This window comes from Atta colombica, unplaced genomic scaffold (genome assembly GCF_001594045.1).
Source record: "Atta colombica isolate Treedump-2 unplaced genomic scaffold, Acol1.0 scaffold275, whole genome shotgun sequence".
In the NCBI taxonomy this organism is placed as follows: domain Eukaryota; kingdom Metazoa; phylum Arthropoda; class Insecta; order Hymenoptera; family Formicidae; genus Atta; species Atta colombica.
In genome coordinates, this window is record NW_017259376.1 from 4576 (window position 1) to 17192 (window position 12617).

General features: G+C 34.8%; 1 protein-coding gene across 1 annotated transcript in view; it reads left to right on the forward strand.

Annotated features, from left to right (window-relative positions):
- LOC108689692 overlaps positions 1–6243 on the forward strand; it is a 10044-nt gene extending 3801 nt beyond the window's left edge. Inside the window, exons 3-7 of the mRNA XM_018196579.1 lie at positions 338–4037; positions 4945–5131; positions 5206–5326; positions 5561–5676; positions 5870–6243. Coding sequence (XP_018052068.1) covers positions 338–4037; positions 4945–5131; positions 5206–5326; positions 5561–5676; positions 5870–5947 — 4202 coding nt within the window. The 3' untranslated portion in view covers positions 5948–6243. The remainder of the gene's footprint in view (positions 1–337; positions 4038–4944; positions 5132–5205; positions 5327–5560; positions 5677–5869) is intronic.
- Positions 6244–12617: the final 6374 nt, after the last annotated feature.

A 12617-nucleotide genomic window follows, 5' to 3' on the forward strand; every position in this document is an offset into this window, starting at 1 on the left:
ACTAAGAGCAATTAAAACAAACTAATCAGTTTCTAATTATAAGAATTATTTATCAAGATAAAATTATTTATTTCGTTTGCATATTTAAAATTAAAAATACATATATACTTTTATATATTCGGAAAGAGACCACGGGCGCGCACGGTTCATCGTGCTTCTTACTTACTGCAAATTTCTCTGTTTTTTGTCTGTTCTTTCTAACATACCCTGACGAATCTAATCACTTATCCTTCTGAACATATATATTATACACTTTTTGTGTGTCGTGTTTTTCTTTTCCCTGCAATTCTGGCGAGTTATCTTTATCGCCTACCGCCATCCCCATTTGCCATCTCAGAAACCTCCAACAGCGAGACTTACAAAAGATCCTATTATCACGAGGTCGTAGAAAACCCGAAAGATCAGTCCTCCCGTTCCGGCTCCATAAAATCCCGTCGGAGCCTTCTTTGGCCACCTCCGAAATCTATTGAAGATATTACATATCCTACTGCCAGTCCTCTATATATCAATCCGAATCCTATTCTCGATAAAAGGTGCTATCAAATTAAAGAGAAACGCGCTAGTATTGAGGCTTGCGAGCGAGCTTTGAGTCGTAGAACCGAGAGACATCGGAGTGAAAGCATCGATAGAGAGATCGAAAGAGTAGTGAGAGAAAACGGTCATCAGCACGAAACTGACGTGATGGACCGGCTGAGTTGTCCTGGACAGCCAATATATCGGCGTATCGAGCTGTGGGATACCAATAGAACCTCTCAATCGGATATAACAAAGCCACACTCGAGGCCAAGTTCAACTGATAGCATCCGAAGGTCGCTGACACCCACCAGAATCGTTCAACCGATTCCGAAACCGTGGACTGCGACTGTCAGCAGCGGAGGTACTAATCTCTATCAGCAGAGTTATGCAATATCGGCACAACAAGAACAGCCTGCAGGACAAATTTACAAGAAATTTACGCAGCGGGAAGTTTGTCGAGAACGTACATCAGGCGGCAAGGAACATCGGGAAGAACAACGAGCTTACAGAACAGAGATCTGTCGAAGGGAGCAAATCTGTCCGAAACCGCCCTTACCCACACCTAAGCAAGAGCCAGCAGAGACGGTTAAAGAAATAGACACTGAGGTAACCAATCTAAGGAGTGACGAGACAAATGAAGTTTCAAAGGGTTTTCAGGGCGAACATGATCTGATCACTGAAACGGCCGAAGAGACGGTGGACGGTGTGCACACGAAGCAATCGGCAACTTTTGAAAAGACTGTGGAGAGGGTGTCATCGCCGGAGAGATATAATGTTCCGATGATAGAGAAAGCGGAAGACAAGACAGAGTCTCAGTATTTCGCGAGAAGAATTGAAAAATACATCGATCGAAAGGTGGAAGATACAACGGAACGAACTGTAGAGGAGTCCGCCGAGATGGTTACATCGGCTATTGACGCTCAGCAGATGTTAGAAAAAGCAAAGCAAGAGGAAGAAGAAAGAAAGAAAGAAGAGGAAGAGAAAGAACGAAGAAAGGAAAAAGAAGAAAGAAGAAAGCGTGAGGAAGAGGAACAAAGACGTCAAGAAGAAGAAAAGAGGAAACGAGAAGAAGAGGAAAAGAACAAAAAACATGTAACTTTCAGCGCAGAGGAAGAGATCGAAGAAGTGCTAGAGCAGCCGCTGGGCAGAACTGTCGTACGAGAAGAACGCATCACAGAATCAGACGGATCTACTCCGGGACGTTGCAAGATCACAAAAGAGACATACGAAGAGATTACTGAAGAAGTGCTGGTTCAGGAACGCGTCAAAAAAAGAGGAGTAGAAGACGAACGTAGAAAGAGTTTGCGTGAGCAAGTAGAGGTTCATCAAAGTCTTCGAGATCAACAAGCGCCGGAGAGACGAAATGTTGTTGCGAGATATGGACAGCAACCTCAAGAGACCATGGAGTCGTGTAAGAAAAAGGTACAATTCTTGAAAGAGACGGAGACGGGGCCGAAACCTCTGTCTGACACGCCTGTAAAAAATTCCACACCTAAGGAGTGGAAATCCGAGATGGTGAACGCCCTGACAACTGCATCTGATCGTCCTTACACGCCGTTGAATGCCACTTCTAGCGTAAAAGAATTATATACCGAAGAAACCATCTACTTGGACCACAGATGTCGCCCTAAGACACCGCCAATCAAAAAGGAGATTCGACCAATTTCACCTTTCCAGCAAGCATTAACGATAGCGCCTGAACGATCCTACACTCCTCTGAGTCGTGAAATCGGACCAGAAGACCAACAAATTGCCACTAAATCGCAGACGCCAAGTCTTCAGTTACAAAATGGCGAATACTGCCCACCATTAGGTATTCTATACGGTAAAGAAAAAACAGGGGAATCTTACGCACGAGAACAGATATATATGAAGAAAGAAGTCAAGGAATCGAGACCGCGACCTTTACCTACTCCGCCACCTGATTATCGTCTGAGAGACTCTTCAGCGTCACCTGCTGCGAGACCTCAATCAGAAATTCTCAAATCATCTAAATCTTTTACAGCTGGTCTAAAAAAGCCAGATGCCATACCGGTCTATCAGAAGAATTTAGTAGCGATGAAGAAAGGACCTATAGAGGGTCAGCCATTCGTTCCCAGTAGAACACCTACTCCAACTCGCAGATCCAAGTCACCTGCTCAAGGACCGCCCGAGCCGCCAGCGTGTTACATAAAAACTCGAGCCCCAAGAATTCGAGAGGATCCACCACCATCGAAACGCGGTGGAGCAGTACATTTTCCTTCGCGTAAGACCATCTCTTACCATGTAGAGGAAGATACCGATAGTGGTCACAGGAAGCAGGAATATTCTGCTTCGAGGACCGTCAACTATGACGAGAAGGAGACCAGTCTCAAAGCAGGTCCGATGGAGGCACTTTATGCCCAGTTCCAGGAAACACGATGTATGACGAGTGAAGAAACTAGCGAGCAGAAAAATATTGCGACTCACGTAAAGAAAGCGCTTCAAGTAGTCGAAGATTACGAGAAATGTCAGCAAAAAGAGATATCACCATCCCAAAAGCCGAAACCAAGCATCTGTACCATAAGTAAGGTGAGCCATACAAAGCCCACTTTATCATGTCCTATGACAACATCTGCGCCAGTTAGACCGACCTACAGTAGTTCCACCGAAGTGCGTCACGTACGATATGAGACTCCTTCACCGAAACCTTGTCCGGAAACAGGAGTGACCGTTCTACCTTGCAAAGCGTATTCTGATCAGGGAATCAAAGCCGGCGTCGTCGTAGTGCCCTGCGATGATTCTCAGACCTGTTCTAGATCCGGAATCTGCGTGACAGCCACGAAAGATCAATCAGGCGTGTGCGTGTCACCTTCATTCGGTATGCGATCCGGTATCTGTGGTCAACCATCAGGTACTTGCGGTCGCGAATCTAGTTGCGATTTCAATATTTCCAACTGCCCAAGTTCTGACATCTGCGTAACTCCGTGTGTCGACGGTTCTGTTTGCGTGGCACCTTGCAAAAAATCTGGTCCGAATCAATCCAAGGCAAATCTTCCCTTCCCTCAAATCCCGCTTCCCTATAAAAAAATTCCCTCACCAGCTCCTCAATGTTCAGCTCCTAGCTTCAAACCTCGCACTAACCTGAGTGGTCAGCTTGCCCGATTGACCGCCAAAAACGGCCAATCAAACGTGCCCATGGTACAGCTTTACAAATCGATCCAGACTGAACCGACTCTTCAGGCCCAGAGTTATTCCGAAGACACTTATTATCACACTCAGAGCTACCGCGAAACCGGCAATCATTGCCAGAACATTCAGAACCGCTGCCAAGACCAGATCCATTGTGATCCCCTTAGTGAAACCCAGAATTTAGTAGACCCACCAAATTTGTCGTCCCACCCGGATCTAGGTACTGGAATCGGTGGCCTCGGCAGCGCGGGTTCCAAGACCGGATCGTTCGCTGGTAGCAGTGCACCCAAACGTGGACGGGGTATCCTGAATCAGGCTGTCGGAGCGGGATCGCGTGTACCCCTGTGCGCTCACTGCAACTCATATGTCAGGTACTCAGGATTGTCCGGATCGATAATAATGACGATGTTTGCTACTTTCGTTGTTGCTTTTCGTATCTTGTCCTAGACATATATGTTTTACTTTTTACAAGCGTTTTTTTTTTATTCGTACTCGTTTTCATATTGATGCTTGTACATATTAGTGTGCGTGTGCGTGTATGTGCGTGTGAATCTATTCTTCTTTTTTAGGTGTTGTTCTTATTATTCTTAGGGATTTTTCCTATTTTAAATTATTTGTAGAATTTTTAGAAAAATTAAAGCATATTTTTGTATCTTTCACTTGCAGCTTATTCGAATTAGGTTCTCAGGCTTATATTTTTGAACTAATTTATACAGCTAGTTATGCACTATTTTAGATAATATAAATAATGTAAAAATATGTTACTATAGATGTAGTTATATATATCTAATTTAATAATAAAAAAATTTTATGTCATTAGGATTTAATTTTATTATACACAATGTTATATTTTGCAATTTTTCCAGATATCTTACTATTAAAATTTTATATTTTGTTAAACAATATTTTTTAAAACTTATTTATTATTATATTGACAATATTTTTTGTTATATTTCTGCATTATGTTTTCGTTTATCAGAGTGATATACGAAAATTCATTGCATTTGTTTGTATCAGTAATTGTCTAAGTGATTAACATGATTTCCATTGCATGTATTGTTGACAGCTAACGAAAAAAATACTAATCACAAGTCGAACGGCTTCACTCTAAAACCAGTGTGTTGTAAAGACAGCAAAGAGTGCACAAGGTTTGTATAAAACTCTATTTCGCAAATATCTATTAACACTTCGTTTTTTAAAAAAATATATACCTATATACAAATATATATTACGATACCAAAATATATTACGATCAAATTAATTATAATATAATTATAGAGGGCCTTTCATCACTGCTTTGGGCCAAATCTGGTGCCCCGATCATTTTGTCTGCGTTAACGCTCAATGCCGTCGTCCTCTTCAAGATATCGGCTTCGTCGAGGAAAAAGGACAACTCTATTGCGAATATTGTTTCGAGAAATTTATTGCTCCTACGTGCAACAAATGCAATAACAAAATCAAAGGCGTAAGTACAGTATAAGTGATTTATCATCGACTATGATTCGATGTATTAATAATTTTTTTCATTTTAATGTATAGGATTGCTTGAACGCGATTGGAAAGCACTTCCACCCTGAGTGCTTCAACTGCGCTTATTGTGGCAAACTTTTCGGTAACAATCCGTTCTTCTTGGAGGAAGGATTGCCTTACTGCGAAGCTGGTTAGTATTTCCGCGATAAAACAAAAAAACACAATAAAGTAAAGTGTAATAAAAAGTGTATCATGGCGATTAAAAAACATAATAACATAATAACAATATGTATTAAATTTAAAATACTTAATTTAAAATACTTAAAAACTATTTAAGTTACACGTATTTCATAAAGTTACATATTAAATTATATATTCGATTAAATATGCAAAATTATAAATGGCAATCTTTTCCTCAATATAGACTGGAACGAGCTGTTTACCACGAAATGCTTCGCATGTGGATTCCCAGTCGAGGTTGGCGACCGTTGGGTGGAAGCCCTAAACAACAATTATCACAGCCAGTGCTTCAATTGCACGGTAAGTAATAATTTTTAGAAGAGTCCTGTCAACATTCTACTTTTTATTTTGTATTATTTTTACTCGTTTTTTTAAAGCTTTATCATTTTTATCGTTCATCGAAATCTACAGGGAATCTCTAAATCTATTAAACCGATGTAAAATTATTTTAAGATTAATATAAGGGTTTGTTTTTTTTTTGTTGATATATTAGATGTGTAAGAAGAATCTCGAGGGCCAAAGCTTCTATGCGAAAGGCGGTCGTCCTTTTTGCAAAAATCACGCACGTTAAAATAATCATCAACCATCGGATACGATCAATGGAATGATAAGAGGAGAAAAAATAGGAAAGAGCAAAAAAAATGAAGAGAAAGTGCAACGAAGAAAGAATACAATGTTAATGTCAATTACTTTATCGTGATTATTTTTTTTCTGTGTCTTCGATCAAGATCACTTTAACTAACCCTTTGTTAAATCTACGAGCGATCCTTCGTATAGCTACAAAAATACAGGATTAATTAAGGGTGATTTTGACAACGAAACTTCTTTATCACCGAGTCTGATAATGAATCGCAATATCAGTAATTGAGAGAAAAATGTGATATATTTATAGAATATATACATCATAAAATGATATAAAAAGTAATAAAAATAAAAAGTAATAAAAAGAATTTTAAAAAAGCGATGATTATCAATAATACTAAATGATTTAAACATTAAATTTTTTCAGCGTCATCAATCACCTTAATTAATTTTACGCAATGCACACGAAGTACTACTAATGTCGCGCGTCGCCCAGCTACGAGAGAGATTTGTTAATTAATATTTATTATCTAGCTTAATTAAAAATGGCGCAGGAAAATGGCCATCAACCATCTCAACTCTAAAGAGTTCAATGGAGATGTAGATCTCCGTTTCCAATCTATAAAATAATTTATTAATCTTTCATTCATATATAATTTTTCTAAAGGGTGCAGTCAAAAGAAACTATATAAATATATAGTTTCTTTTAATCAAATATTTAAAAAAAAAAGCGATTTTATCATGATTTTATATATGTCGCATAGCTTTCGTTAAACATTCATTTGTGCTCTTTAGAATTAAATGATCTTGCGTCTATTAACATGCAGTCTTATTTTTGACAATTCCGTTTACGAATATTCAATCATCGTCATTCTTTGCGTCACGATATTGACGTCAACCGCGAGCGAACAGAGCAATTAATTAGGACGTTGAGGATATTTAATATATCCTTGCACTTTGCGGTTTCCGTTTAATAACAGGAAGCCTAATCGCGATTCTAGCAGGATTAGCGGAATACCTTGTAAGATCGTTCATGGCAGGAAACACTGAGACGATACAACACATAACGAACGAGCCGTCGGCGGAGTCGTCTCGATCATGGATCACGCAAAGGTCATCAGAATAATTAGTATTACGTGGGCATAATTTCGTATTTCCAAGGTGCATCGGAATGCAATGAGCTATAACAAAATCTCAGATAGCATTTCTTTGCTTGACAATCGACGGCGGTGCATCGTGACGAGAAAAAGAGAGCACAATCGTAAAAAAATAGAATAAATGATTGTAGAAGTCAGATTGGAAGTATGAATGACGAGTAAATGCGTTAATTACACATAAAGAGAGAAAACGGTTACATGGTTTCTGAGCAATCAAAATTGCATGCGATGGCAAATTGCATGCGATCAGATTTTAAACACGTACAATTCTGATATAAGATTAATGATAATAATAAAACAAATTCAAGTAATTTGACTTTATTTGCTTTGTTTTTTATAAGATTTAGTCTTGTAATTATCGAAATTTATTATATATTTTTAAAATAGTCCAACAGCAAATTCTATTGTGGACATATTTTAAAATAATTACAAACGCAAACTTTTGAAATTAAATATCATCTTAAATAATATTATTTATTTTTAATAACAAAAGGATTAATTTAGTTCTAAAGTCAGTTATTAATCAATAAGAAATGTCATAATGTTTAACAGTTGAAATTTGCATACTCGGAAATATATGCTAGTCAAATGTTGAAAATTCCATTCTTAAATTTATGAACATTTTTCATAAATTATATAATAATAACAAATTATAATTTAATTATAGACAAAAATTTATAGGCAAAAGAAATATATAGGCAGAAGAAGAAGCGAGTAATATTAATTTATGAGAGTCAATTCGACGTATTTTGTGCATGTAGGTCGTTAAGGATTATTTGCCGAAGATACTTAATAGCTTTACTAAATCGACGACGAGCAGATATATAATCTTAGTGCATGCAAACTTCACCGTAAGTCATCCGCGAGTCTGCCGTACCCTGGAATCAGCCGATTAAAGCCGAGACTGATAACAGGTTCAACATGCATCCGGGCTTTCATTTAATCAGCCGATCGATTCGCAGTTAGAAAAATGAAAGACTAAAATTCGCACGGTAGGAACGACCTGCTGACAATTCTTAACTCTTTAAACTCCTGACTACTGTAATCTCTACATCAGTCTTTTGTTAAAAAGAACTCTCTCCCTAAAATTGTCATTAAATTCTTTTAAATAAATTCGTGTTTTTAAATTTTTTTAAACATATATATATATATATATATATATTTGTATTGTGTTTTAAATAATATAATAATTAGAATTCGTGATTTCGAAATTTCGTAGTTTCTTTAAATCTTTAAATTTTCTTAATTTTTTGGAACTATAATATTTAAGTTTATGGTTTTTCGATGGGAACAATTATAATAATTAAATTTCTAGATCTACTTTACTACAAATATTCTAAAATCAATGAAAGAAATCTTTTCCAGGATATGATGATGCGCGGAATAAAATATTGTTTATTTCTAGTTGTCGGCTCTATTTTACGAAATAAGAGACTCTAATGACAGATATTGTCATATTATTAAATTATTTCTAATATGTTACCGATTGTGCCATCTGCGTGAACTTCTGTTATTGCATAATTATTCTTTCTTTGTGAATGAGAAAAGGAAGAGAAAAAGAGTACATGTGCGAGAGACTTGAACAGAACTCGTTTATTTACGTGGAACGAGTATATAGTATAATTATATAGTATGTAAGTGTTTTAAGTTGCGTTGGGGATAATTCTGAAAAAAGGAAAGAAAGTATGGTGTGCAAAGAATTTGACTTTACCTGCATGATCGCGAATAATCTTCGATAACGAACGATCGATCGACTATCGTCGTTCGACAATCATACAACGACGCGGACCACGAAATTTCAACTTTTGTTTGGCTGACTATCAGCTGAGCATCGCACAAGCCTCTGTATGCGTGTTACGTGTTGCTTATGAAATAAAAGAAAATATTCACTCGAGAGTTTCAAATTTCTTATCCTCTCTGTTTTGCTGACATCAAGATATTTTGGAATTGATTATTAAATTATCACAAATTTACTTGTTAAAAAACAGAATTTAAAAAAATTTTTTTTAAATTTTTAATAATTTTATAGAAATCTGTTAACTCTTATTTTAAATACATTTAAATATATTTAAAATAAATTTTAAATATATATGATTATGTCTTTTTCTGTTTTTCTGTTTTATATTGATCGTATACATATTTATGTTTAATAAATTCTTCTACATTGTAAGACTCTGTTACTGAATATAAGGAGTAAAATTCAACGAGCAAAACTTAAGAATGTCAAAATTGAAACACATCCATTTATATTAAGCTTAATTCAAAAGATAATTTGATCATTTAAATTCATAGTATGCGTACATATACTTGCTATCTCTTCTGAGTTTATTTATTGAAACGCATGTAAAAAGCGTGTAAATCTCAAGATTCTTTTATAAAGTTAGTTGAAGCAAATTTTACGGGAGATTTGCGTGTACAAAGAGATATATAATAAAAATCCAGGAAGGCTATAAAACGTACAAATAATCGTCATTATTTACGAGTGTTATTTACAACTAGCATTTCAATAATTTAGTATTTTAATAACTGAGAGTATTGATTATGTCATGAAATAGATTGAGAAATGGCGAAGGACCGCGAGCTTATCACATCAATTATCTTCTACATTTATCGACGATTTCAAGAGAGATCGATGCATGAACGGAATAATAAGAATGATCAAACCAATTCAGATATTTCAATCAAAGTTGCTACTCTTTGTTTTATGGATTTATCATTAGTACGACCTCGCGGTATCTGTCTTCGAAAGACATTGATGGAAAATAATCTTCTGCTTCTTCAGAAGTTAAATATTTCAGAATATTTCATAAATAAAAATATTAGATATTAAAAATTTTCTAAAAGACTTTTATAAAAGATTAATTTTGGACAACTTTCTAAAAGGCTTTTATAAAAGATTAATTTTGGACAACAATACACTTCGATAAAAAAAATGTATCGACATAAAGCAAAAGAAAATAAAACAAGTTAGAAAAAAATCACTAAATTTTATATAAAAAAAGATATTTCACATTTCATATTTGCAAATATCGAGACTTTTATCCGAACTTTTGTTTGGAATATTTGATTTTTTAAATATAAAAATTCTTGCAATTTTATTGCTTCTTATTGTTGTATATTTTTGTAACTAAAATCCTTGTCTTTTTTCTTGTCTGCTTCGATTCTAAATATAATATCAAATACTCTAGTGCCTAACTACTCCTTTGCACGGATGATTGCGGCAAAAAAAGTATCCGATGAGGAATTTAATTTAACGCGAGACATTTGACATTTGACGTCGTTGCGACGTCAGTTACGTTCGTCCTTTCGAACTTTTGTCGATTTTCCTATACCTGAGATATACATAGTCCTCATCTTTAAGTACAACCACTTAATCCGCAACTGTGTTCTTCACACATCCATTGGTCGTCAGTGAGTCCTAATTGATCGTTAAACACAATCAATATAACGATATATCGTACATTATTCCGCAGTGAAAACTTTTTCACGAAATTTGGATAATCGAACGTCTTAATTAAACGTAATTATTGAAACTATATAATTTTTTCACGAACTCTAATTATTTCTGCATTTATCGTCGCGTGACATCTGAATGTTCTTTTATCTCAGAATCTTTGCAAATATCGATTATAATTATCCCTCATTAAAAATGCGTCGACCATTAAAAGAGTCTTTAAAAGCACGCGGAAATGTTAAAAGAAAAGTTCAATCTCGCGTTCGAACTGAAATAGTTGAACTGTCTTTAAAGCCTAAAATACTCGTCGCAGACAGGGTTGGATTAAGTATTTTATGGATCTCTCAGGTACTCTAAATTAATTATAAATATTAATAATTAAAATTGTATACATCTAATGTGAAAAACTTAAAGATATTTCCGAAATTTCTAAAATTCCCTTTAAAAATATTTTACTTTTTCAAACTATAATTTCATTACATCATTCTGATAATATTTTATTGATATTAATTAATATTTTACTATTATATTTACTTTGTTAAATTTTAGAAACAGGACTCAAAAGTCGAATACTTTTGTTAATTGTCGGAAAGTATTCAATTTAATATTACACTATATTATTTTGATTTCAATGTAATCCTATATTTTAATTTAAAAAGTCTAGAGCTTTATTAGTTGCCATCCCTGTACCTTGACGGGAAAGAACGACAGTGCTCGTCGCGTGCTTCTAATAACCTTCCATAAATTCGAATTATCTAAATTCTCTTGGATCCTTCCACAACGAGCTGTTTCTGACCGCCTATTACATATCTTACAACATTCTCATCTAGCGGCCTTGTCGTCCCTTGCGGCAATCGCGGTGGAAAGCGCATAAAAGCTGCAAGCGGCTCACAGGGGTAGCCTGCGCACCTGCGAGAATCAGCCGAAAGCGATTGCGTAGACCGGAACGTGGCCGCGTACCAGTGAGAACCGAGATTCCGCCTTGTCTACACTAACCATCTCAGCGAGAAACTTCGCGGGAAAAAAATAAGCTTCGATGTATCGAAACTACGAACGATTCTCGATTCACCAAGTTAAAATGGTAGCAGAATTGGCAACAAATTTATTTACATCTGCTATCTCTGTGTAAGTTCTTCATTAATGTTAACAAATAGAATTACAATTCATAGAAAATAGTGATATTAATCTTAAATATAACTTTTTATATCTTATATGATATAATTTATTAGTATTTAGATATACAATAAATGATTATGATTTTGATATGAGTATATTTATATATTATGTATGTGTAATGATTGATTTCTACAAATTCATAAATAATGTAATATAATATTAATTTTTGCAGATAACTCTCAGTATATAAGGATTGGAATTATTAACAAAATGTTTATCATCTAAAGGTAAGATTTCTCCTGTATATTACCTTCTATTTTGCTTATACTATAAGAGTTGAACGATAGACACAACACACGTGGTGTCGTTCACGATATATATTCGCTTTACATTTCAAAATATTCTTGACATTGAAGAATACTTGATACATCTATACAACACACAAGTCATGCTAGCATATTAATAGAAACACAACGCGTTATTAATTGATAATTAATATCGATAAAGTACTCCATGCTTAATTTTTTAATCCGTTATTTGCAATAATAAAAACAAATAAAAACACATCGATCTCTATTATAGAAATTTGTATTTTCAACAAAATTATTATATTTATTTAATTTTGTGTTATTTATTAAAAAGTTTGAGATAATATTTATTGAATTTTTTCGATAAAAATAGTTATAATCACAGATATTTGCATATTTTGTTTTATTACGAGCTTTGCAGTGAAGAAAATATGAAATTAAATTCTTTTATATTTTGATAAAAGAAAACAACAGTTTTAGTACTGTCTACATACGAGTGTTATTTCGAAACAATAAAAGTGATAGCGTAACTTATCAATGCGTTTACTAATACAAAATATTTAATTAATTTAATTCTTCTTTTTCTTAGATTACATATTATAACGAACTTCTTAAATGTAATGT